Genomic DNA, 25,523 nt, shown 5'->3' on the forward strand with positions numbered 1-25,523 from the left:
TAAAAGGCTGTATCTGTACTCTACTGCGTATTATTTTTTTCTCCTACTTCCACTTTTACTTGAGTACATATTTTCGATGAATACTTTTACTCTGACACATTTTTTATGTGCTGCATCGTTACAGGTTACAGTGTGTGTAGTTACGTACGCTAATTACGTAATTTATGTAAGAAAATCATTACGGTTGCCCGTTTAGAAGTCAGAGATGATGTTAGTTTGTACTCTTTCTATTTAGCTATTATTGCAGCAGATTCAGCTATTCCTGAGTTATTTCAGTCTGCAGTGAGTACTGAATGTTAACCGTTTGACCCTGTGATGTGAAGCTGCTAGTTTATCTGTACTTTCCTGTACATCACACATGTTACTAGCTAGTGTGTGATATGTTTTTGGGGGGCTTTAATCGTTACTCTGCTGGAGAGGATGTTCATTTTACTTGCACAGTGTGATAATTGTACATTTAATTTCAGTATTTGTTAATATTTGTTATTTTTAATATAAAATATTTAATATGTGTTAATTCCTTTGGCTACAGCCTTAGGCTAAACATTTGAAATAATATAAACAATATGATATTCAAACTTTTGACTGCTTTCTTTAATAACTAAATAACACAATACTTGTACTTTTACTTTCAGTACTTGAGTAGTAGATTTTAAAATAAACTACTTGCAATACTTAAGTACAAAAAATGTTGAATACTTTAGTACTTCTACTTAAGTGTGGTCCAGTGGTGCTTAAAGAGCACTTCTACTTCTACTCAAGTCACTTTTTTGATAGAGCACTTGCACTTTTACTCAAGTATGGGTCTCTAGTACTTTATACACATCTGAAATGGAGTTAGGGCTCCCCCTAAATGGGTCTTCTTTTCTCCAGACTTCCTGGGCTTTAAAGAAATCAGAGACAACTCAATAAGCGTTTATTTTCTTTTTCACTGGACAGTGAATGCTTTATGATGACTTCATGAGACATCTCATTTGCTCTCCTGACTGCAACTTCTGGCATTATAGCACAAAATATATGCTCGTTGGACCTGGAAAGTCATTCTCAAATCATTTTCCAGGCAAAGTATAACCATGAAATATCCTTTGACTGTATGCAAACCCATAGCAGTATAGGCTATCATGTATGGCTAAATTTAAACTTTTTGAACTGGATAAATTGCTGCATTTATGTCTCTGTTAAAGGCGAGTGCAGCTGTGATTTAGCTCTTTGCCTTTGCGTCTGCATGATCATTATTATTGTTTGTGTGTCAGTGTGTATACTGTGTGTGGGAGGGAGGTGTAGAATGGCAAATTGGAGGGTAGCAGAAAGCCCCTTTGTTAAGGCAGCTCAAAATAGCTCACTGTATTTAATGGTGGTTGATTTGTGTTTTGAGTTTAGATGAGATAAATGCTCCTTTACAGTGCTACTGTTCACAGTTTCTCTTTATATCTTTACTGTTTCTCTTTTTCTTTGTATGTAACAAGTATGTGGCAGCAGAGAGAGAGATTACTGAATCTGTTCAGAACCACACCTCTCTGAAATCATTGATGGGGTAGTGTGCGCATATTTGATTATTTCAAGTTTTTAATCTTTTCACTTTTTGCCTCTGTCAGATTATAGCGTACCAGCCTTATGCAAAATCAGTGGACTGGTGGGCTTATGGAGTTCTTCTGTATGAGATGCTGGCGGGACAGGTAATATGCTTTTTTACTGCACCAGTTGTGGTCTACAGTATAAGGTTTTTTATATCATACCTCAATTAGGACTATGCATTAAGTGGTGTATATCCATGAAGTTGTACTTTAACAATGTTATTCATTAAGAAAAAAACATTAATTAGTACCAGCTTCTCAGACAAGAGGATTTGCTGCATTTCACAGTAAATTAATCTTGTGGACTCTTTAGACAAAACAAGCAATTTGAAGACATTAACTCGAACTCTAAGAAACCTTGGTCATTTTCTGACATTTTAGACTGAACCTTAAATCGATTAAAAATATTTTAAAAATAGTTAACGCTACAGTATTGAAAATAATATTTCTTACTGAAGATGAATTACACACATAAACACAAAATAACAATTATAACAGGATTTTTCCCCAAATTGTAAAAAGTGAGATTTTCACATCTTTTTTTATTATAAAGCAGATTGAGTTTCTGTAAAGTTATCAAAACGTGACAAACATGATTTGACGATATAAATAAAACTGAATTGAATTGAATTCCCCGGCTGCAATGACGTGCAGAGACTTGCAGAGCGCATATGAAAATGACCCTGAAAAGCTGACCAATCAGAGCAGACATTTTTCGGGAGGGGGGGCTTAAAGAGACGGCAAAAACAGAATGTTTCAGGCAGAGTGTCAATATAAGTATATTCAGAAACAATGTGTTTTTTGAACATTAAAGCATGTAAACATGTTCTGGTATAAACCCAAAAACAAAGTATGAACCTGAAAATGAGCATGATATGGGACCTTTAAGGAAGTCATTGAGCTGCAAGTGTAATACATACAGAGAACTAGATAATGTTTTGACTTTATTTGTGTAATCAAAGTGACCTAATACATATAGCACCCATGAGCATCATGGGACCACTAACTTAAATATCTCTGAGTACAAGACAGTTATGTAACATACACCTGTGACACCCACAGCAGCTCCCACTGCTCAGCTCACCTTAACATGCTGCTCTTGTCACTTCAGTATCTTGTCAGGTTTCAAAGAATAACCCTCAAGCTGTGACACTGTGTTTGTCTTTCTTCTCAGCCTCCATTTGATGGCGAGGATGAAGACGAGCTCTTCCAGTCCATCATGGAACACAATGTGTCCTACCCCAAGTCCATGTCTAAAGAAGCTGTGTCCATCTGCAAGGGAGTAAGTTCTGTTTAAAGGGCCATACAGTGTTTTATAAAGCATGTCACCAGCTCCCAGTTTCTCACAAGTTGTTCCGTCAGTACTGTCGAGTCACAAATTTCCATGGTGTTCGAAAATGATCCTTTATTTAGCAGGCATCTCTTCCCCTCATACCTTGGCAGCACTTTTGTGACATCATCTCAGTGAAGCGGCATCACTGTTGTCATGATTATTTAACAAGGAAATTAGTTTTAAAAGTCAACTTACACTCCAGAGAGGATTCAGTTAAGATCCAGGCACAGTCTGATCAAGTCTTTTAATAACATACCTCACCTTCATTTATTATAATATTACACCCTGTCACTGCATGCTGCCACGAGAAATATCATTCATCATCTTAGAGCCGGTGACAAAATAAATTATCCGGATCCTTATTGTTTGCTTCACATCTCATTTGCAAAAGAAATTATTCATGGTCTAAATTAAAAGTAGCTGCTGAATCAGAAACTAAGTTATGAAAAGGCAGTGTAATTTCCTGCCACTATTTTAAAGCTGGATGAGCGAAAACACTGAGTGTCAGTCTGGCTCTGCATAGGTCGTTGGCATGATAGTGTAATATAATGCAGGCAAGAAGCAAAGTGGATTGCTGATAATATAAGGAAGCTTTAGAAATACACACTATCGCTCTGCTTCCCTATTTGTAGCTTTTCCTCAAGCAGCTAACTGCCATTGTCACACCTTCTAATGCCTCCTCTTCTGTTTAATACCAGCTGATGACCAAGCACCCGTCAAAGCGTCTCGGCTGTGGCTTAGAGGGCGAGAGGGACATCAGGGAGCAGGCCTTCTTCCGACGCATCGACTGGGATCGCCTGGCAAACAGAGAGATTCAGCCGCCATTTAAACCTAAAGTGGTAAGTGATGCTGTGTGTGTGTGTGTGAGAGAGAGAGAGAGAGAGAGACAGTCAGTCTTCCTCTATCATGGTAAATGGGATATTATATTGATATGCATTATGATATTTTGCACTTTCTAAAAAAAATTCATAGATAAAATATCCATAAAGGAATGTCTGTTCTTGGCTAATACAGCAAATTACATTGATGCAAAAATCATATTGTTGTGAATCAATCTCATCAGGATTGTTCTGTGGTTCGAATCCTATCATCTTCATCTACTGGCTTTATTCCCTGTGAGTAGATTCTGAAAGCAGTGGCGAGCTATGGAGAACAAAGTGATACAAAGCAGGGTTCAGTTCACAATGTTCTAAAGGTTTAATGAGACACACAAGGATATCCATATTCTCTAACAATCACTTCATTCATTTAGTTGAGGTGTAGTAACATAAGAGAATCAGGATGGGCGGAAGGATTGCCTCAAGGTCTCTTCACACAGTTCAGTCTTATTATGTGTCTCCAAACTTCAAGCACTATATTTACAAATCTTAAAAGGATAGGTTTGCATTTTTCAAGTCTATCTAAATACAATACTCACATGCCTATTTGCAGTTTTTCTGACCCAAAACACAGAGATCAACACAAGACTCAGAGAGGCATGTTTAAAGGTTTCTTAATGCAAGAAGTCAATACTCATGGTTGAATGTGGAGCAGAGAGTAACAGGGCTTAAGCCGGATGGCTTTAAGGCTGATAATAAGGTTCAGAGAGTGGGCAGGCAGTGATGAGTCCAAAAATGTGTTCAGAGAGCTGGCTTTAGGGACCAAACCAGGACTGAGTAATCTCGGTTAGCAGGCACCCGAGCATCTATGTAGTTGGATAGATAGAAATCTTGGAATTGCCGTACCACATACAGGTAGAATGAACAATCTGAATGAGTAAATTGAGTAATTTTGTTGCAGCAGTGCGTGAGAGCAGTGGGTAAAGCCACGTCCTTAAGTGACCAGCGCCTACATGCACATGCAGAGGAAGACAGACGGGCACACAATGGAAAGGGGAAAAAACACAATGGGAGAGAATGCTGCCCCATAACAGTAATCATTCCTTCTTTGTATACTGGCTGAGAAAAGATCTCTTTTTGACACAATAATGTAAGCGATGGGGATTACATTCCACCTGTTTCTGTGTAGAAATTACTTTTAAGGTTCAGCTGAAGCTGATGTGAGTTTCTATTAGTACATAATTCCCTCTTTGTGTTCCCCAGACAGTGGTTCCTGTCTGAGCCGCAGTGGAGGAACACATTTTGGCAAATACTGTTCCCACTTGATTTGTCTGAACTCCATTGAGTCTCATATAAGCTTCACTTACGTTAAAATCACTTTGCAAAGAAATTTCTTCAGGGCCAGTATAGAAGGAAGGAATGATTACAGCAAACACAAAAACTATTTCAGTGTACATACTGTATGAGCATTTGAAGCAAGTTAAATAAAGTTGACATTTTGACATTTCACCCTGGTTTTCCATCAATTTATGCACATTTTCTGGGGAGGCATCAAACAAGATTATTGGACAACTAGATTGTTTGATCAAGCACCTGTTATTCATGTTAATTGAACAGGGAATGGCATTCCTTTTATGAATATAATCTGGCCACACATATCCGTAAGGTCCTTTTTAATCTGTTTCCATTTTAGTTCTTTTTTTAATTTAGTGAGCTTTGATAACAAGAATAAGACGAGAAGGCAGGTCTCAAACATGATTTATTCAATACATTGTTTCCATCAAATTTTAGCTCAACGCTACCAACATTTCTACCTCAGCAAAGAGGTATAAATTCAAAGAAAAAAACAGGTGGATATGTTTAGACACAGAAAGAGATGATGGAAGACGACAGAAACTAATAAACACGTATCAGAAAATTAGCATAAAACATCCAGTAGAGTGATTTATTTCTATATAATGCTCCTGTTTAGTTTTCTTGCCGTCCCTGTGATGCTAAAAACAGCAAATCACTGTGTCACTCTTGAATGCATCACTGTTAAAGGATTGAAGACTTCCTTAGAGAGTCGTGAAGTGTGTATGCATGAATGGTTGCGTGTTTTATTATGTTTGCGCTCCCATCCATCTTCACCCAGTGTGATGGTTTTACGCCCAGCAGAGCTTGAGGCCGGAAACCCAGCTGCAGTCACCAGATCCCCCCCCCCTCACCGACATCTAAACCTTCTCCTGTCACCACAAAACACTCTTTTTGAGCTTGTTGAATTCCGCATTCTCCATTCTCTCGCTGCCCACAGCGCCCAAAGCAACACACACGCTGCCACTGAGGATTAAAAATAGCTCTCTAAGAGCAGAGTTCCCTTTACTTCCATTAATGCAGGGTTACACAGCGGATGTATCTTTTCTCCACTCACAGAGGGGGGGGAGGAAAACATTGCTAAAAGTGGATCCATCAATTCTGGGCGCTTTTTGAGCTCATACGCGACGTCATTAATTGGCCTGAAGGGACTAGCAAACAAAAGACTCATATGAGGCTTTAATGCTTCTGTGATATTACAGAGCAGCTGAAAATGCCTGACATGCTGATGCGTCGCTGGAGAAAATGTGTCACAGACAGCAGGCACTGAAATCCACTCTAAACCACAGATTTGTTTTTGTTGTGCATTACTCATTCTGAAGGGTTTTTCTTGCTTTCTTGTAAAAGTGTCGTGACAGTGATGATATTGTGCATGACACGCAGCAATATGCAAAAATCTATTCAGCCGGAGACGCATGACAGCCTCAAGTGGAGCTGCACACTGATGCTGATGACCTCCACTGTGGATGTTTAGGGTTAGCTCCTAATCTAATTAATTACAACTTCTGCCCGGCTATACATAGGGCTGTGCACCACCTTCCCTCTGGGACCGTTGGGAAGCATTCTATTAAAAGACTTGTGAGGAAATGTCTTTTGATCATGAGCCCACAGTTCAGTGGCTTCTTTTCTGCAGTCTTTTACAGTTCAGAGATCAAAATAATCTGACATTCTTTTAATCTCTTTCAGTGCGGCAAAGGAGCAGAAAACTTTGACAAGTTTTTCACACGTACACAACCCGTGCTGACCCCTCCCGACCAGCTGGTCATCGCCAACATCGACCAGAGCGAGTTCGCAGGCTTCTCTTACATGAACCCTCAGTTCATCCATCCATCCCTGCACAGTGTGGTATGAGGAGAGAGCAGAAAAAAAACTCAAAAGCATGGACTGTCGCTGACTACAGGATCCTTACAAACTCCAACAAACGATCCCGCCGTCATGAGACTCATATCATCCTCTACAGTGTTCTGTCTAGTTATCAAAATCTGTGTACAAAAGTGACTGAGAAGAGGGGAACAAAGTGTTGAAGAACAACTACATGGCGGTGATATGCTTGCATAATTTCCCCAAACATCTCATATGTGTTCTTTATTCTCTATCTGTGTTTAACCAAACCTGCTGCCTTTTTTTCTTGCGTATGAATGTGTGACCGGTTACTTTGTTATTAGGTATTAAAGATGCAAGATGTTTTCCTTTCTCATGTTCCCCATCTTACTACGCAACAAGCTGCAATGCACGACGAGAACGGAACATATTTTTCTGCTCTGTCCCGGCTTTATCTACTTCTGATCCGCTACACGTGTATTTTATATTTATATTAAAAAAACAAGAGGTAGTATACTGTTACATGAGTGCCAAAGTAGAAGTGGAAAGACATCATTTCTTTTGCAGTTCTTAAAATCCTTGTAATGTTTTTCCCAACACACTAAAACCCCACTAAAACAGGGACATTTCTTTGTGTTGTTTTGTAGGACGTGGAGATACAGTATATCTAACTCAGCATAGACAAACAGAAGCACATCATGCTTATGCTTGGTTATAAGCTGTCTACGCTATTTGAATGCAGTGTTGGTCAGTATACTATAGGGTCAGAAAACTGTGGATCAAAGAGACAGTGTTTTAAAGTATAACGATGCTATTTCCATATGCACAAAGCAGATCTCTGTTGCATGCTTATTTTTCTGACTCTGTATGAACAGTAGACTCTAGGATGCAGTACACGTCTGGTATCATTGTAAAGTTTAGTATTTACGATATAAACTATGTTGATATATAATTGTTGTATGTTTTGAAGAGTCTTATCCTGAAGAAAATTGTTAAAGGAAAAAAGCTTTTGTTCATATTTTATGTTTCGCTTAACTCAACTTTTATGTCCAAAAAAAACAACCTCTATTGTACCCCCATTTTTATTATTTTGTAAATATGTTTCAAAGAGATGTTTCAGAAAGAGAAGTTACTTGCAGATTTTATACTACGAACTGAATGTGCTTTTACTACCATAGACAGTTTGAACATGTCTATGTTTAGATTACCCCGAAGAGGAGTATATATATAATGTTTGGCTGAATCTTTGGTAGCTTTGGGATCAGCAAACCTTGTAATATGTATTTCCACTATTTATCCATTGTTTTCTACTACTCAGTGTCATGGCGAATATGCAGCACCTACTGTGCGTGAAAAGGTTGAATGCCCTCTTGCCTTGGTCATCTCAGGGCAGACTCCTTCTGTAACAAATTCAAATACGAGCCCTAGGTGGCTGCAAAATGTCTCTTCTTTCTTGTGTATATTGTGTGCATGTGTGAGGTGAGGCTTGATCTAAGCATGAGAAAGACCCCTGCATGATACAGAGATCATGGTGCATGGAGTTTCCCCAACTTGTTGCACAGAACGAGATTAACCAACGAGCATTGTGCACTTTTCTGCTCATCTCCTCCCACTTGCTGCCATGTAGCCTGACATGTTTGGCTAAAAAACAACACAAATCTATGTAAAATGCTTCTGTTGGCTTGTTGTTCACTGGTGCCAATCTTGAGTCTTTTGTTTCCAGTCAGGTGTGTTGTTGAGAGGCTACTACTTAGGCACACAATGCTACAACAGTGACGTTTCATAAAACTGCCAAATTTACTTTTAACCCCCGAATTAGTTACTTAGTGTAACATGCAGACTGATGTTGCAGCTGTCACATCTGGACCAAAATTAGATTTTTAAGGTTAAGAGAAAACTGAATGTTTACATGTCTCACATTGAGAATCTTTATCGGAGGAGAAGAAGAGAAAAATATAAAAACTTTGGACCCATGACAGAGATAATTACATGTCAGGCCAGTCAGGGTAATGTACCACTACAGTTAGAGCCACAGGGATGTTTGTATGCGTTACCTTTCACTGCCCCTACTTTTGTTAACCTGATTCTTCTTGTTCCTATGTTCATTGTGGTATGATGGAAACTGTGTATAAATAAAGTATGAAAAATATGAATATACTGTTTTCTTTCGGAAGGGGGGGGGGAGTGTTCGATTTCCAGCTTCACTGCTAATGTGTGTATTGTTGGCTATATTATTGTTCTATTGAGGTTTTAAATCAGGCTACACTTTAATATTACATGTGCAATAGTATTTGAAAGGAAGGAGGGGGCGGTGATTTGATTGATGTTTCATGTGTGAAAAAAATGTGTGTACTTTCAACAATTTAGTGTGTGAAATATATTTTATATGTGGAAGGTGATTTTCAACATGTGCTTTTTAAAACAGAATTTGGCCTAGGAGGTCAGTGATCACACACACAAACAATGCTACATTAGAATATACACTGACTACTTATATTCCATTTTTTCTGCACACTGTAGCCTACTTGAACTGTCTGTCAGAGCTGAGTCAACACATTCTCATGAACGGGTTCCTATATTGTAGAAAAAGTTATGCACACTAAAACATATACGAAAACCAGAAGACGTGCCATCGTCTACAGAGCTCCATGCTACAGAGAGGCAGTTGCTAGCTGTTTAAGCCGCTATAGAGCTTCCTGCCGCCGACTATACGGTGCTCCGCATTCTGCTCTGTCAGGTCAGCGTTAGTTGGTGGTTCAGTTACCCGAGAATAGGTGACTGTGAGCCGGGTAAAGAGCACCGCGAGCTGCCGGTCATTTCGGTGGAGATTACGGTTATAATTTGGCAAGAAAAGGTGAGTTATATGCAGGGAGGAAAGTTAAGAGTAGGCACCAAAACAACTTGTTAAGTTTAGGAAAAGATCGTGATTTGTTTAGGTGCAAAATGCTAGAAAGGCTAATTTACACTTAAGCAAGCCTCTTAAAACACTCCCAAGGAACACGCATTTCCTGGGTGAAAGTTTTTTTTGTTCCCTGGCTTGTAAATCCATGCATCTTCTCCGACCACCTTACGCCAGCTGCGTTCTTATAGGCCTACAGCAGCAGTCAATGTGGTGCACACAGCAAAAAAAACAACAACAACGTGTAAATCATACAGTGCTTCACTTTTCGTAGCTTTTCGAACGTATGTTTATGAGAAGAGGCTGGCTGAGTAGAGCTGTCCTTGGTCCTGAAACACTCTCTCTCTCTCTCTCTCTCTCTCTCTCTCTCTCTCTCTCTCTCTCTCTCTCTGTCTGTGTATTTGCATTCAGCCATAGAGCAGCACCAGGCGTTTGTCTGACTCAGTGTGTTGCACTGACGCACTGCTGCATCGTCTCGGTCCTTAAAGCTTCCCGCGGCTTCACATTACGGTTTTCTGAAGGAATTTTGCAGGTTTTAATCCACAACTTGAGCACAACATTTGTTCAAAGTGCAGGAAACAGCGCTGAGACTGTACAGATTACAAACAGGTAGGAACACGTGTTTGTATGCTGTCGTCGCATTTTTTCAATTACTTTTTTTTTTCAACTCCTGCTTCTAATTAACTGTGTTTCGCATATTCGCAGATGAAGCATAGTGTTTGTTGTGAGTTTATTGGGGTTTTGATTGTGCACTTCCCCTTCTAATATAGGCTACTAACATCGAGGTATATCTTATATTTCTTTAAGCCATAGTATTTTATTGGAATATCAGGCTTACTATAGGCTATACGGGTTATCGTGAAAACTAAACTCAGTACCCCCCTGGGAAAATAACAATTTGCATAAAGTTGTAGAAGGTTAAATGACTGTTGATGGAAAGGATGTTTCACACAAAGGAGAGTTAGGTTATATTACTGAGATCTGATGTTTTGAGAGTAAAAAAAGTTCTACAAGTGTGAGTATTTCTGTTCTTTTGTGTATTTACTCCATATTAAAAAGTTGAGTATTGTTTTTCTACAGAATGGAGAAGCTTGATCATATTGGCATTGGCAAAGAGATAAGCCGAAATGTTTTGATTCAGCAACGTAACTCAAGTTGTGGAGTGGATCTGATGTGGTGATTTGCATGTGACAAGGCTCAACAGTCATGACTAGGCCTACTGTATAGTCATGTAGTAGGCTTTTTTTTTTCACCTGCAAATCTGCAAGTCCAATTCTCCCATCTGGTATTTTGTCATCTGTGGACTACAATAAAGCAAATTGATTTAGCAGAAATTAAAACTGCTGAGGAGCATCCTGGTGACTTAGAGGTTTGAGACTCTCTACTGTCACTATCTAGTCAAAAAGGTAAACATTTAAAGAATAATATTGCTGACAAAGACCGATAATAAGCAAGGAAGTTAATATGAAACAAATATGAGCTATCAGGCCTCTTCAAAGCAAGAGAGGTGACCTTGCAGGTGAACGAGCAGATTTCTGGACTGTTTCTGTGAATAGTGTGACCTCCCAAAGCAGCTGACAGCGTTTCTTTTAGCACTTTATTAGCTTCAATTCTGGTTGTTTTAAAACAGAAAAGGGGAGGGATGCACACATGTAGTAAGTCTTTAAGTCTAGCCATTCAAATTAGCCTTTCCCTGACAATATGTCATCACCGTCCATAGATCATTCATATGTGTCCTAAATGGAATTTAAATCATCATCCTGTCACTGTAGATGATATTTCTGGCAAATTCCCACTCCGAGTGACTTATTAATGCCTTTATGAATGTCTAACCTTTTTGAGGGATTCTGCGCTGATTCATGGCTGTCTTGGATTTCAAATTATGTGAGCATTTGTATTCACAGTAGTAGGCCGGTTTAATTTCCCTCAGTCTTGAGGCTCAAACAGGTTTATTATTGACTCACTTAAGATTATTAAAATAAATCAATTTTTTTTTAACTATTCCTTTAAAACTTACCTTATTCTTATGAAATGTTAAATGAGACAATTTCTTATTTTACTCCACAGATTGTATTTCAAAATGTCCTTGTTCCAGTCTGTTTTATTTCACAATATTTTACCCCTCAACCGTTTTACCCAATAATGTCACTTTTTATCACAATCTTGGTCTTTCAATCAAGACAAACAAAAGTGATTGAATTGCTGCTCATTCAGACCAAAGCAATAACCAATCACATATCTGACACCCCTGTTTGCCTTGATTGAGACATAAACATTGCTGGCATTATGAAATAAAAAACATTTAATAAAAAAGAAACTGGAAAAGGGATATTTTTAAATGAAAACAGCTGGAATGTAATAAAAATGACCCGCAATAAACAGAAATAACAATTCCTATTAATGAGGTGAGTTTTTGGAAATTGCTGGATTATTTCACCATTTCATTATTATATTACTTATAAATAGATATATTTTATCTATTTATTTTGTCTGTATTTATTCATATTTATTTCATAATGTCTTTTGTATTTATTTATTTATTTATTTGATTAACACACACTGGGTCGCCACATCCAACTTCCCATTTGTACCGGTAATCCAACCTTCTTTTCCCCTTTCTCCTCCTCCAGATTGCTTCTTGGACTTTTCTTCATTTTAACCGACCCCTGCTGGAAGATTCCCCCGCTGTCACCATGAGCGCTTGCAGCAGGAAGGCCTTGACATTGCTGAGCAGTGTCTTTGCAATCAGTAGCCTGGGGCTGCTGGGAGTGGCAGTCAGCACAGACTACTGGTTGTACCTGGAGGAGGGCGTCATTATGCCTCTGAACCAGAGCATCGACATCAAGACGTCGCTGCACTCCGGCCTGTGGAGAGTCTGCTTCCTGGCTGGTGAGTAACGAGTCTGGGGGTGCGTGGTTCTCTGTGCTCCTGTGATTTGACTCAATCAGGATTGTGGCACAGATACATGTAATGGTGTTAAGAGGGGACTGATCTTTATTCAAGGATGTTCATTTGTATTGTGCAGCGTCTAAACGTGGCAGCAGCAGTGAGATGATCCTATCACACTGACATATCGTCACTGCATCAGTCAGCTTTGACATTCACAAGAACGTCATCAGTGTGTGTGTGTGTGTGTGTGTGTGTGTGTGTGTGTGTGTGTGTGTGTGTGTGTGTGTGTGTGTGTGTGTGTGTGTGTGTGTGTGTGTGTGTGTGTGTGTGTGTGTGGAGTACATGAAGCAGAGTGAGAGAAAGTGTGTTTGTATTTCTCTCTTAAAGCATTCAGTGTAAAATTAGTCCTGCAACATAATTATACACTCACACACACACACACACACACACACACACACACATACACACACAGACACACACACACACAAACAAACAAAAACTTGTCTTCAGAGACAGATGTCATCTCATTGTGCTAACTCCAGCTGGTATCTGTATGTGACGATGCTGAAGTGATAATAATGACTGTGTAGTCTTTGCGAGATGGGATGTAACTCACACATGATGTGTTAAATTATATAAAAAAACCTACATAGCTTATTTGGTCAAATCTATTAAGTCAATTAGAAACAGTATTGCCTATATCTTCCACATGATGCACATCGTCTGTGTTGGCTCACATGTTCAAGTAATACAGAATAAATTATTTGTTCGGGGGAAAAAATGTTGTTTTACAGGGGGTTATGTTGCCAGGCAACTAGTTGAAACTCCAGGAAATTACTGGTCCCTGCCAATACATTTTTATTTTTGTGTAATAAAGAGCCTTAGAGGTGGATTTTGTTACCTTCAGACAGAGCCAGGCTAGCTGTTTCCCCCTGTTTGCAGTCCTTATGCTAAGCTAAGCTAATCAGCTGCTGGCTCCAGCTGCATATTTACTATATGAGAGCGGTATCAATCTTCTAATCTAACTCCTGGCAAGAAAGCAAATAAGTGTTCTTCCAAAAATATTGAACTGTTACTTTAATGTACAGTAAATATATAAATACAAATAAAACACGTTTCTTTATGCGTCTTTTGTTTTGGCTCATTGGATTCTGCCAGTATCTAATATGTCCCTCCTATGTCACTCTCTGTCCTGCAGCAATCCTCTATGTGTTTCCACCTTTTACCTGACCTCCACACCAACCTGCACACCTGATCCTAGTTCCCTCATCAGCTCCATAGTATACCTGCCTGCTTTTTTGGTCTTCTTGTTCCTGTCTGCCGGTTTTTGGCCTTTTGGTTTTGTCTATGAGTTCTGCATTTAACAAGGGACATTGAACAACTCTCCCAATTTATTTTCACGTCTCCTCACCCCCTCTTCTTCACCTAAACTTTGTCTCAAGGTTTTTGTTTCTTCCCTATTCAGGTGGCGAGTCTGGTCGCTGCTTCACCATCGCCTACATCATGCCCATGGATGTCCAGTTGACGTCCGAGTCCACAGTAAACGTGCTCAGTGAGTAACTTCAGGCTTAATAACTCAAAGTGTCCCCTTGAGGTTGTTCAAATAAACAGCGGGGGGTATTTTCATGGCAAAAAAACGTGTTGTTTTCCAATGAGGTTGTGCTCAGAAATCACCTAAATGTAGCCAGACAGATGGGTCTGAGTCATCCGAACCCTCATGCTGCTCCTCTCCAGAATACTTATTACCTTTCATAGATAAATCACCTCGCAAGTCCTTCCGCGTGGCTCAGTGTCAAATCTTTACTGAAGGATAAATCCACCCAGAGTAATAATCTCTGAGATTTAAAAAGTCTGGCAAAAGAGCAGACGATAAATATTGGGATTATTGGGAAAATCAGCAAAACATTCCTAAATTTCACTTTTCTGCCTCAGTTTTTACACTGAAATGTACAAACCCATCTGCTGGATGTTTGGGGGTTAAACAGCAGCTTTGCTCCTCTACTCAGAGATGATCCGCTCAGCCACTCCGTTCCCTCTGGTCAGCCTTTTCTTCATGTTCATCGGCTTCGTCCTCAACAACGTTGGCCACGTCCGGCCTCACCGCACCATCCTGGCATTTGTCTCCGGGATCTTCTTCATCCTCTCAGGTAACACTGATCTTCTCTCCATTCTTATCTCTTGTCATGTTTCTGTCCTGTCTCCTTCTTGTTTTTGTCCAATCCTTAATTTAATTTCTCTGTCTCTCAGGTCTGGCTCTGGTGGTGGGCCTGGTGCTGTACATCTCCAGTATAAATGATGAAATGCTGAATAGGACTAAGAGCAGTGAAACCTTTTTTACCTACAAGTACGGCTGGTCCTTTGCCTTTTCTGCCATCTCTTTCCTGCTCACTGAGGTGAGCAACTGAACACAGACACAGAAGACTTGTTCAGCTCTTTGGCACTGCTGTGATAACACATGAATCCAAGGGATGACATAATAAAGTGAGAACACGTATTTGCACCATTGTCCAAAGATGTTAAAAGACAGACCTAAAACATGTAGTATGAAATTGAACAGTAGAATACACATTCAGACACTATTATTAAAACATAACAATGTTTAGTTATACAGTAACTAAAACAAAAAGCTCCAAGTATAACAATAAAACAAATTAAATTCACTGCACCAGCTGCTTCTCATCATTTTTCTGTGCGTCGAAAAATCTACTCATATCTTGGACTTTACTGTAGCAGAAACTTCTGACACTTAAATTAAACGTGGTTTATGTTATCTCTGAGTTTTAGGTGTGAATGGCCATTTAATCCCAATCAATAGCCTTACTATACACTGAGTTTCCATTTTATTAGGTACAGTCTAATGCAATCAATAGAACTATTTTGCCATAAACTTTACATTTATGATGCCTACTATGTTCTTTTTAGCCGGTCGGCAGGTATGAGCCCTGAACCTTCTCGTTTTAAGGCGACGGTTCCAACTACTGCAACACCACCCAAATAACAAACATTTAACTTAATTTACACGCATGTCTGACAATGCCGGTGATGTTTATGGTACACATCATTGTATTTTACATAAGACAGGATGGTTTTCTCTCCAAGAAAGACGTGATACTCACTGGTATCTCTTTATCTATAAGGCCCTTGGTAAACTTGGTTGGAAAACTGCCATCTTACCTTACAGAACTACTTTTTCATTCAGAGGGACATTATCAGACTCACTACTTGGACAGCCACTTGAAGGTTTTTACTGAAAAGGTTTATAGTTTAGTGTCAGTGAGAGAGTGTATTACAATAAGAATCATGAGTGTTCACTTCCCTCTAGTGGTTGCTGATAGGACCTGCAACACCACATTAACTTAATGGCTAACACGCACACACTGTTACAGTAATATCAGTATTAATAAATTGTTATATTTGTTATAATTGTTATTAATATCAACAGTTACCACTCATTATAAATGTGGTGTGTAAGGTAAAAAAAATTATAACACTTTAGCTGATTGCTTTCAAATGACAAAACCGAAGCAATCACAAACAGCTATAGCAAAGTTTTGTGCTGTGGAGACTTTTTTATGTTGTAAATTGTTACAGCTCATGATCTCTGAGCTCATTATCCTCTGCATATATTTTGATCCGTTGACTTAATTTCAATCTCACGTGTCCCTCTATACACTACAGAGCGCAGGCGTCATGTCCGTCTACCTGTTCATGAAGCGCTACACAGCAGAGGAGATCTATCAGCCTCGTCACCCCAGTTTCTACCGCCCTCGACTCAGCAACTGCTCCGACCACTCGAGCCAATTCCTCCACCCAGAGGCCTGGTCGCGTGGGCGAAGTCCCTCTGACATCTCGAGTGAAGCTTCACTCCAGATGAGCGCCAGCTACCCTGCTCTGCTCAAATGCCCCGACTATGATCAGGTCTCCTCTTCACCCTGCTGAGGGGTCGGCCATCACAGCAGAGGCCGCCCAAAGCTTTCTGAAGGCTCCCTGAAGGATCACATGGGGTCCCAAGGACCTAGTGAGTTTCCTTTCAAGAAAAAGTTACTTAGATATTTAACTTTGAGTTTGATGTTTTTCAGGGATAAAAATATGTGCAGCTTTGACTGTGACCTGAAGAATTAAATATTTACAGCTGAGGTGCTTGTGGATTTAGGGTCAGGGAGGAGAGGCTTATTGGGAGTTTGTCGTTGTAGCAGCACCTATGTTTTTTTTTTCCCAGGAAGAGGCAAAGTCTGTAGATTTTAGAAGAAAAACCCAATATGACGTTATTCTTTCTGCAAAAGTCTCCAAAAAGTTAAAATCTGGTATACATTAATTACCTTCAAACTTTATCTGAAAGGGGAAATAATGTTCTACTGTATATTTTGGTTTAATTTTATCGTTTCACCCTCCAGTGCCTCATACTGTAGCTATTTTCTTTTTGTGAATATCTCGGCTTCGTCATTTTGCAAGAAATGAATGCATCTTATGCTTTTGTTTCTTCTGTGGCAGTATTTATGTATCATGTCACACTGAAACATCAGCAAACCTAACCGTCTCGCTAAGGCGAAGACTTGTGTGAGATGCAATGAAAAGACAATCCATCACCACTATAACAACCATCAGATAGCAGGTGATGACAGTCCTGGAAGGAAACCATAGACTGTAAATATGGAAACTCAAGAAGTCCTGTCAACAAGCATCCAGAGGTTGTTGTTGGGTTTGTTTTGTACCTTAAAGACTCTGTTTTGTCTCTAACATCATAACAGTAAGACATGACGAAAATGTTAATTCCTGGTTTGATTTAAATAAGGAGAGACACCGAGGTACATTTATACATCCAGACTGAACAAGCTAAGATCATACATATTTGTTTTATATAGATTTTTATATAGTATGTGCAGCTGTTGGACATTAAATGAATAAACGATGAGAGAGTTGATGTAAAGATGATGCTGCGAATTAGGTGCTGTTTTTCCAAGTGTCGGTGTTGTTGTAGCACTGCTTTGCCATAAAACATGTTTGGTACAGTGTGCAGGAGGAGTCATCTGTAAAAATACATGTCCTCACACAGTGATTCTACATTTATCCACTGGAGGGCAGTGCACAGTTTGTTTTGCAGTTTCTTGGCACAATTGTCAAATAAAAATCTTGATTACCTTAAACACTTTGTGGAATTCTCCACAGTATATAGTGTGACAAACATTAAAATTGATGTTTTTACAAGTACTGTTCTGTTGATCCAGTAAATTGATTTTACTGCTTATTTTTCATACACAAATAATGTCAGATGTGTATCTCAAAACCTCACTGTATAAATCCTCACATGCAAATGTATGTTGTCAATTGTCACATCCTTTCAAATATAAATGCTTTGTAAATTTCGGTAATCTAAACTGATAAAAGGTCCATCCTCAAATTTACAGTATAACTTGGGAAATTTTCATCATCCCCTCAGAGGTGAAACAGAGTTTTACATACGGGTACAACAGTTCCTGAATGTGGCACAGGCAAACATCAGAGAGGGATAACAGACAGCTCATATAAGATGTGAAAGTTAGGCCACTCTATGTGTAGTCTCGCTTTGCCAGACCCTCCTCCAAAGCCAGCTGGAGGAGAGTCTGGCTACTCTACATAGCATTCGGGGATGAGAGGGAAATGTGCTCTGGTTTATTGGCATTTCTTTAAACCAATCACAATCACCTTGGGCGGTGCTAAGCACCGGGGAAAAGCCGCAAAGCTACCGATCATTTCGGTGGAGATTACGGTTAAGTTTAGGCAAGAAAAAGTGAGTGTTATGCGGTGACAGAAGTTAAGTTTAGGCACCAAAAGGATTAGTTAAGTTTAGGTAAAGATTGTGGTTTGTATTAAAACATTCCCAAGGAACACGCATTTCCTGGGTGAAAGTCTGTTGTTTTCCCCGGTAAGCGAACTCCACTACATGTTACCGCCCAGTCGCCCACTCATCCTTCCATCCTCCCCGACCATAGTGATCCCTACTCGGCCAGCCGCATTCTTATACAGCAGCAGTCAATGTGGTGCAAAAGAAACGTGTAAATCATATGAATTACAGTGCTTATCTTTTCGTAGCTTTTCAAACGTAAGGTTTATGAGAACAGGCTGACACTGACAGTGAGACTTTTTGTGGAAACTGGCTTTTGACTTTTGATGGATCTAATCATTTGGTTTTAGAAAGGAAGGGTTAATTTGCAGAAGCAGATATCTCAGTTTTTGTCTTTTGACACACATGATAAATACACTCAGTCACTTTATTAGGTACACCTGAACAATCTAATGTAATCCAATAGAACAGTCAGGCCATAACATCTATCTTTACAATGCTAAATGTTAAGTTCAGTGCTAATGTTCAGTTTTTGTTGACATTGTCGTAAATGCGTAAATTCTATTTTAGGTTTCCTACTGAGGTCATAGTTAAGCAAGGTTTGGAATGCAGGATTTTTACTTGTAGTGGAGTACTTTCACATTGTGTTATTATCACTTTTGCTCAAGTAAAGGTCCTGAATACCTCTTCCACAACTCATTATTATTGACTATGACTTGAAAATGAAAAAGGAAAACCAGTAGAGGACGCTCTCTCCCCAGTCATTCTCCATATCTTCTCTCCCACTCAGATTTCTCTCAGGGACTCAAAATGTTTTGATTTACCCTTCCTGTTAATTCACCATACTTACCATACTATTGCGCTGCATGATGGAGGATGACATGTTATACATTCAGAGAGCTCGTCACCTCGCTAAAAATATCTGTATAATTCATTAACGATAGCTCATGACTTATGCAAATAAGTAGGTCAAGACAAGCATCAATAATAAATACACCATACATCTGCTATATGCTTTATGTATACTTTATATAGATACACGTAATGTACAACGTGACCGCTTTTACAGAGAATAAAAAAGTTAATGTAATTATAAGCCCACACAGGGCAGTAGAAGATAATATTCTGCCTTGACCACAAGGCTTTCATTTTATTTTACAATCACATAGAAAACTACTGCTGTTTATAGTTGTTGACATCATCATTAATGATAGTATCATCATCATCATCATCACACTGATATTACATCACTATAATCATCATCATTAACAACAAACATCATTTTCACTATAATCTTTATCATCATCATTAATACAACCATCTTTCTCACTTGTCATGGCTTATTTAAAGAGCATCGGCACAGTTATTGACCAATATCATCATCATCATCATCATCATCTTCCTCCTCACCCTCATATGTTTACTTATGATTATGTTTAAGGCTTTTGTAAAGAAGACCCCAAACTTCAGCTGATGCAAACATCTGCCTGTAGGCTCAAGCATGTTACACAGAGTGTGCATACTACAACAAAGAGACCAGAAAACCTATACATTATATATACATACATAACTTAAGCATACATTGTATAACATTTACAGGTAGTATTAAACCATTTCACAAATGAAAATAAATACAAAAATGATAAGTTGGTTGGTTATACTTATATACTTTCAGAGAAGAACACAAAAGCAAGCAAGATTGTTTAGGATTACAAACAAAACGCAAACAGGATCACAACAATACATCAACCTTCACTGACCTAGGCCATAGACAAGAGAAGAAAAAAAGCTTAATCGGACTGGTACCCTATTGGGCCATTGCACAGCCATAAATAAAACCTACCCAGCAGACAATTTTTTAAAGTTAAAATCCTTAAGGTTTTCATAAAATTGACACTTTTCTGTGGATTTTGGGCATTTTTTTCATCAGCGGATCATTTTTTATTTTTAGAAGAGAGTAACGAAACAAGGAGCAGCCACTGTGAACTGTTAACACAGTTAAACATTACATTAGCAATTATTATTGACTAACTTCATTTTGTTTGGTTGCACTGTAAAATGATACAAAAGTTGCTGTTCTGTTGCATTTTTTACAAAGTGGCTGCTTAAGGAGTGCTTGCTTTAGTATTAAACAGCACACTTGCAGTTACCACCGTTAATCATGGTTGTGTTGCCAAATTAACCAGGACTGAAATCTTAAGGATTGCAACTTTACGTCCAAAAAGAAAGTTTTTATTTCAAGCTTCGGCAAAAACTCCTTTCCAAGTCAACTAAAATAAAAAAGTATGCACATTTCAAAATTCTCTGCTCCACACAAATAAATGAAATCAGCCCAGCTGACTCAAGACTGTAATGCTTTGTTAGGAACCTAAATGTAAGCCAGCGCTGTTTTCTGAGGTTACTCTGAGCAAAGCTTCAGCCATGGCACCTGCAGAGAAGAATCAGCACCAGAATGAGAAGACCACATGGTCCACGTGAGGTTATGCTGCACTGACCTACCCACAACCTCCCAAATGTTTCCATCTGTCTCCTCTTCCCACCTTTCATCCTCCAAATGGCTTAATTCACTCACATATCGTTCCCCATGTAGTCGACAATACATCTAAACTCTACTTTGAATTACAATGACCTTTCATAAAGCACGGTGGAGGGAACGCTTGTACGCACACATACTGTAGATCCTGGGTGCATTGATAGCATGCACACTGCTGCATACAAACACACACACACACACACACACACACACACATACACACATACACACGCACGCACGCATACACAAACATGCACACACAAACAAACACAAACATATTGATTGGTCTATAATAACCCACATGCATGCATGTGCATCTGAAACATGACAGTTGTGCATTAGGGAGACCTAGAAACATGTTATGACCATGAGAGGGGGAGGTATGGGGGTGTGCATGAGATGGATGAGAAACAAGCTGACTTGGTTGTTTATTTGCTGCTCAATGCAAGAGTCCACATATCTGTTAGCTGGAGGTCTGCTGTCCCCTCAGTAGTGTGTGATGTATCAGCCCCAGCAAGTGCACATGACTTGTAGACAGTCCAGGGGAAAAGTTTTTTCTGGGGTTGAAGGACTTTTCTGTGGTGTACCAGCTTCGCAGTGTGTGTGGTTTATGTGTTCATGAACCGAAGGAGAGAAAGATGGAGGAGCTGGAGGTTGAGAAGATTGTCCCTCTTCACTTCTTGTTGGCGATGCGTCTCTTCCTGGTGGCCAGCATGTCGTAGAAGGGGTCTCTGCTAATGCTGGCCCTGGAGAAAAGGCCAATCAAAGGACAGTGATGAAATAAATAATAAGGCCACATGAGAGGAGGGTCTCAAGCATCTTTGATATGGAAATTTAGGCACATTTATACAAACCCCTGCCTTAACTAGATCAAAAAAAAAGAAAAAATGTTTGTGCAGTGACCTAGTTTGGTTTCCATGGTTTCTGAAGAAGCCCCCCCACCCCCCCCTCCCTCCCAAGTTTTTACTTAGTACTCCGGTTTGCTGGAACCTCCTCCAGAACTCGTAGTAAAACACACAAGCACACTCTCCCTCCTACTATTCTGCAGGTTTATAGGTCTGAAGTAGGGCGAACAAAGGTGCTCCAGATTATTGACTCTTCTGCGTTCTCCTGCTCCCCGTGTTTTTCTAAGAGCGATGGAAAGGCAGCCTACAATGAGAGTGAGTGAGTCAGGAAGCTATTTGGGCTCTACTGAGGAGCCCAGTTTCACGGCTGCTAAATCCTGTTAGCACCAGCACTAAGCAAAAAGAGGCTCAACCCCCCATTGCGGATATCTCTGATTCCCTTTACAACGCCACGCGCTGAAGAATGAGTATTCATTTGTATTATCTGTATGTGATGACTATACTGCTCTTTCAAACTGCTCTTTTGTCATTTTGCAAAACCCAATTTCATGAAACAAATTCTCCACTGTAAAGGTGATCAAATCCAAGAAAGGGTGCCGAGACTAATACAAAATAACGTTTCCTCCATTTCTGTCCTTAACATTTGATGGAACTGGAAATATAAAAATATATACAGTACAACACATAACATAGCCCACTTTCTCCATTGACCCAGTTGGTCTCCCATCATCTGGGTCTGTGTGTTTGTGACTCAAGAGAAGCAGATCTAGCGTTGCCTCTGTGATCATCTCTACTTTAGAAGAGGGGAAAATCATCATTTCCATAAAACGCCTTTTATCTCCCCAGACCCCGAGTCCTCTTGGACCCCCTCTGGTGAAGCACAAGCTGCAGCTTGTTAGCTGCTGTGGCTGTGAGTACGTCAGCCCAGTTTGGAGCTGCCTCTCCTGGATAGGTTAACTGGGTTTGCTGGCTCACCCCTGGGCTGCTATAAGCAGTGACTAATCCCCCATCATTTCCCCAGTGAATACTCTTTGAGAGTATAGAGAGGGGAGGGGGGGGGATTGCACTATATTACAGTATACAAGTGTTCTGTTCTGCTGAGCCAACTCTCTTTGACATTGCACCAGCTTGTATGCAGGCGATTACAGAGCAACATTTGGGTCACTGACAGCAAGGTTATTATTATTACTGAGAGTTACAGTATGTATGGTATCTGACAGAAAGAAACCCCACCTTTGTTGTCTGTTTCTATGTATGAGATGAACAGATTGATACCCTCATGTCTGTACAGTAAATATGAAGATACAGCCAGCAGCAGGTTAGCTTAGCTTAGCATAAGGAGTGGAAACAGATGGAAACAGCTAGCTCAGTCCAAAGGTAACAAAATCTTCTTACCAGCACCTCTAAAGCGCTCTTATTAACACGTTATATCTTTATAGTCTAATCTGTACAACAGTGAAGTATAAAAACAAGTTGGGGTTTTACAAGGCGATTTAATGTTACTACTAATGTGGAGACTTTAGATGAATAAACCCTCTCAGCAAAAAACCTGTTTCCCCAAATGTCAAACTATTGATTTAATTGTGCTTGTGAGGAGTCTTACTTGATGGATTTAATCCATTCCTCTTTCTCTTCCGGCGTGGGCGCTGATATCCTGTACACAACGTGGTTACCCTCAACAACTCGCCCGTCTGCCTCCGTCTTGCAGGCTTTGATCACCTGGCCCTTGTGATTGGGGTTATAGAGCTCAAAACAGTTCTGGAGAACGGACAAAGTCAGGGCATCAAGACATGTACTTAGAATTTAAACATCCAATAGACACGGTAACAGAAGAGAAAAGATTATAAGGGTCTCTAATGAGGTAATACTCACAGGTTTCCTGGGCTCCTCCACCTCCCTGATGCTTAGATTCTCCAGCGGGATGATCCCACGAGGCTCCTTGTCCTAAAGGAGAAACATGAGAGGATGGAGAAAAACAACCAAGTGAATACAAAGAGAGAGTGCAATTGATGGCAAAGTCAGAAGCAAGCAAACAAGAAAGGATATAAAGAGGCAAGACGAAGCAAGAGGTGCATTTAAGAATCACATAAAATGAAGACGAGGATGGAATAAACTGACAGAAAGAAAAATGAAAGAGGAGAGTAGAGGAGTGAGGTAGGGAAAAGAGGATACAATCCTCTGTGATATGTTTTGCCAGCATGGAAATCCACCTTGTCCCCCTCCTCTCATCCTTGCTGCTCTTTAACCGAGCAGATAATGTGTGTGTGGAGCATTCAGACCAGAGGACGCGACATAATGATAGTGTCCTAAAGAATAATACCAGGGTAGAGAGAGGACAGTGCTGATGTAGCATTTAGCAGGGACACAGAGGCAATGATAAGCATTTTCAACCAAGCACACATAAGCTTATTCTTAAAAAAATTGACACAAATCATCAAACACACATGGACACTAGCAGTCATAAAGAAAATAATACTGATGAATAAACACTCCTCGTTGCCAAACAGGGCCGACCCAAGCCCGTTTGGAGTAACCTCCAACAAGACTAGTGCCAATGTGCTAGAACATAAATGTCGACAACTGATGACCAATAAGCATTTGCTAAACAGCAGCCACAGCAGCCACGAGTGAAAATTACAGGATACTGATATGTTGAATTTCCGTATGTTGATCTACTCCATATTTTCCCCCCTATTCATTATAATCCCAGAATGTGTTATGGCTACCCCAAATTCCGAAAATCTTCTTCATCTGTAGACGTGAACACACACAGAAACCAGCACATATGCTTGCAAAGAAGCACTTTACTGATCAAAACTCACTGTTGTGTATTCAAAGTAGTAGAGGCAGTTGTCAGTCAGGATGAACCACCTTCTCTTCCAGGTTTTCACTCGGCCCCCTGACAGGAAGAGGAAGAGGAGACAGGAAGTCACACAAAGGCCACAGTGACAGACCAGCTGTCTCCCATCAGGAAAAAAGAGCCGGGATGTGACAATCGTTAATGAAGCTGACCCACATCCAATTATATAGATATTATAAAGTAGTATTGTATGGATATTTGTTGCTAACTCTGACTTCCATACTTGTTATAAATCATAAAAAAGACCAAACAATGCATTTTAAATTACTGCTTCTACATGTTTTTTTTTCAGGTCACTGCTGTAATTCAATTTCCTGTGTAAGAAAGGCTGCTTGTCATTACCCACATGATCATGTCATGAGGCAATTAGACACACATTAATACTTAATTGACTCAATAAGCAGTACATGCCATTGAAAAGTCAATTATTATGTTTGGCTGATCCAAAGTGTACGACCGTTTATGTAGTTTTCTACTACATGTCCAACCCTACATGTAAAGGAAGGTTTTATATGGTATGCCTCTTTTGTTTTTAGGCTTTTTGACATGTTTTTTCTCTATGTTTTAAACTCAGTGTTTCAGATTAATGCTGCTGTGGTTGGATGTTCAAAAGTAAACCTGCAATAGAGAGAAAGTTCACTTTGACTTTCTAAAATATGCAGGCAAGCCAGTTTGACGAAAACTGAATAGTATGTGATTACAATCAACCACCACTATCTCTGCTAACTTTGAACTTTGTTAAATGATGACTCACACAACTGATAAATTATTGCTGAC

The 25,523-nt window shown here is 39.6% G+C and overlaps 3 protein-coding genes and 1 long non-coding RNA gene across 7 annotated transcripts in view; 2 read left to right on the forward strand and 2 right to left on the reverse strand.

The window, feature by feature from the left end:
- Nucleotides 1-9,052, forward strand: part of si:ch73-374l24.1 (protein kinase C alpha type) — a 118,059-nt gene extending 109,007 nt beyond the window's left edge. For 2 of the 3 annotated variants that reach the window (XM_039825102.1, XM_039825105.1), the window contains 4 exons: nucleotides 1,596-1,676; nucleotides 2,749-2,856; nucleotides 3,606-3,746; nucleotides 6,765-9,052. In XM_039825102.1, coding sequence (XP_039681036.1) covers nucleotides 1,596-1,676; nucleotides 2,749-2,856; nucleotides 3,606-3,746; nucleotides 6,765-6,929 — 495 coding nt within the window. In that variant the 3' untranslated portion in view covers nucleotides 6,930-9,052. The remainder of the gene's footprint in view (nucleotides 1-1,595; nucleotides 1,677-2,748; nucleotides 2,857-3,605; nucleotides 3,747-6,764) is intronic. The other variant, XM_039825103.1, reaches the window with a different exon arrangement.
- LOC120574720 lies at nucleotides 2,189-3,724 on the reverse strand. Its single transcript, XR_005641892.1, has 3 exons — nucleotides 3,574-3,724; nucleotides 2,659-2,846; nucleotides 2,189-2,302 (listed from the first exon to the last, which is right to left on the reverse strand). It is a non-coding gene; the product is annotated as an uncharacterized LOC120574720 (long non-coding RNA).
- A 1,169-nt stretch (nucleotides 9,053-10,221) lies between the features above and the next one.
- Nucleotides 10,222-17,991, forward strand: cacng5b (calcium channel, voltage-dependent, gamma subunit 5b). The gene is made up of 6 exons (XM_039823832.1): nucleotides 10,222-10,407; nucleotides 12,429-12,687; nucleotides 14,153-14,239; nucleotides 14,694-14,834; nucleotides 14,935-15,080; nucleotides 16,366-17,991. The coding sequence occupies exons 2-6, from the start codon at nucleotides 12,492-12,494 to the stop codon at nucleotides 16,624-16,626; spliced, it is 831 nt and encodes a 276-aa protein (XP_039679766.1). The 5' UTR covers nucleotides 10,222-10,407; nucleotides 12,429-12,491; the 3' UTR covers nucleotides 16,627-17,991.
- A 1,527-nt stretch (nucleotides 17,992-19,518) lies between these two features.
- LOC120575015 (cytohesin-3-like) overlaps nucleotides 19,519-25,523 on the reverse strand; it is a 32,140-nt gene continuing 26,135 nt past the window's right edge. For both annotated transcript variants that reach the window (XM_039825577.1, XM_039825576.1), the window contains exons 10-13: nucleotides 24,709-24,785; nucleotides 23,759-23,830; nucleotides 23,490-23,644; nucleotides 19,519-21,787 (exon numbers count right to left, since the gene is read on the reverse strand). In XM_039825577.1, coding sequence (XP_039681511.1) covers nucleotides 21,715-21,787; nucleotides 23,490-23,644; nucleotides 23,759-23,830; nucleotides 24,709-24,785 — 377 coding nt within the window. In that variant the 3' untranslated portion in view covers nucleotides 19,519-21,714. The remainder of the gene's footprint in view (nucleotides 21,788-23,489; nucleotides 23,645-23,758; nucleotides 23,831-24,708; nucleotides 24,786-25,523) is intronic.

This window comes from Perca fluviatilis, chromosome 15, assembly GCF_010015445.1.
Source record: "Perca fluviatilis chromosome 15, GENO_Pfluv_1.0, whole genome shotgun sequence".
NCBI lineage: Eukaryota > Metazoa > Chordata > Actinopteri > Perciformes > Percidae > Perca > Perca fluviatilis.

Excerpts from the sequence above, each read along its gene's own strand:
- cacng5b (XM_039823832.1), top strand. The coding sequence starts at position 12,492 with ATGAGCGCTTGCAGCAGGAAGGCCTTGACATTGCTGAGCAGTGTCTTT. Across the intron at positions 12,688-14,152 it reads GAGAGTCTGCTTCCTGGCTG|GTGGCGAGTCTGGTCGCTGC; the intron begins GTGAGTAACGAG and ends TTCCCTATTCAG. Across the intron at positions 14,835-14,934 it reads GATCTTCTTCATCCTCTCAG|GTCTGGCTCTGGTGGTGGGC; the intron begins GTAACACTGATC and ends TCTGTCTCTCAG.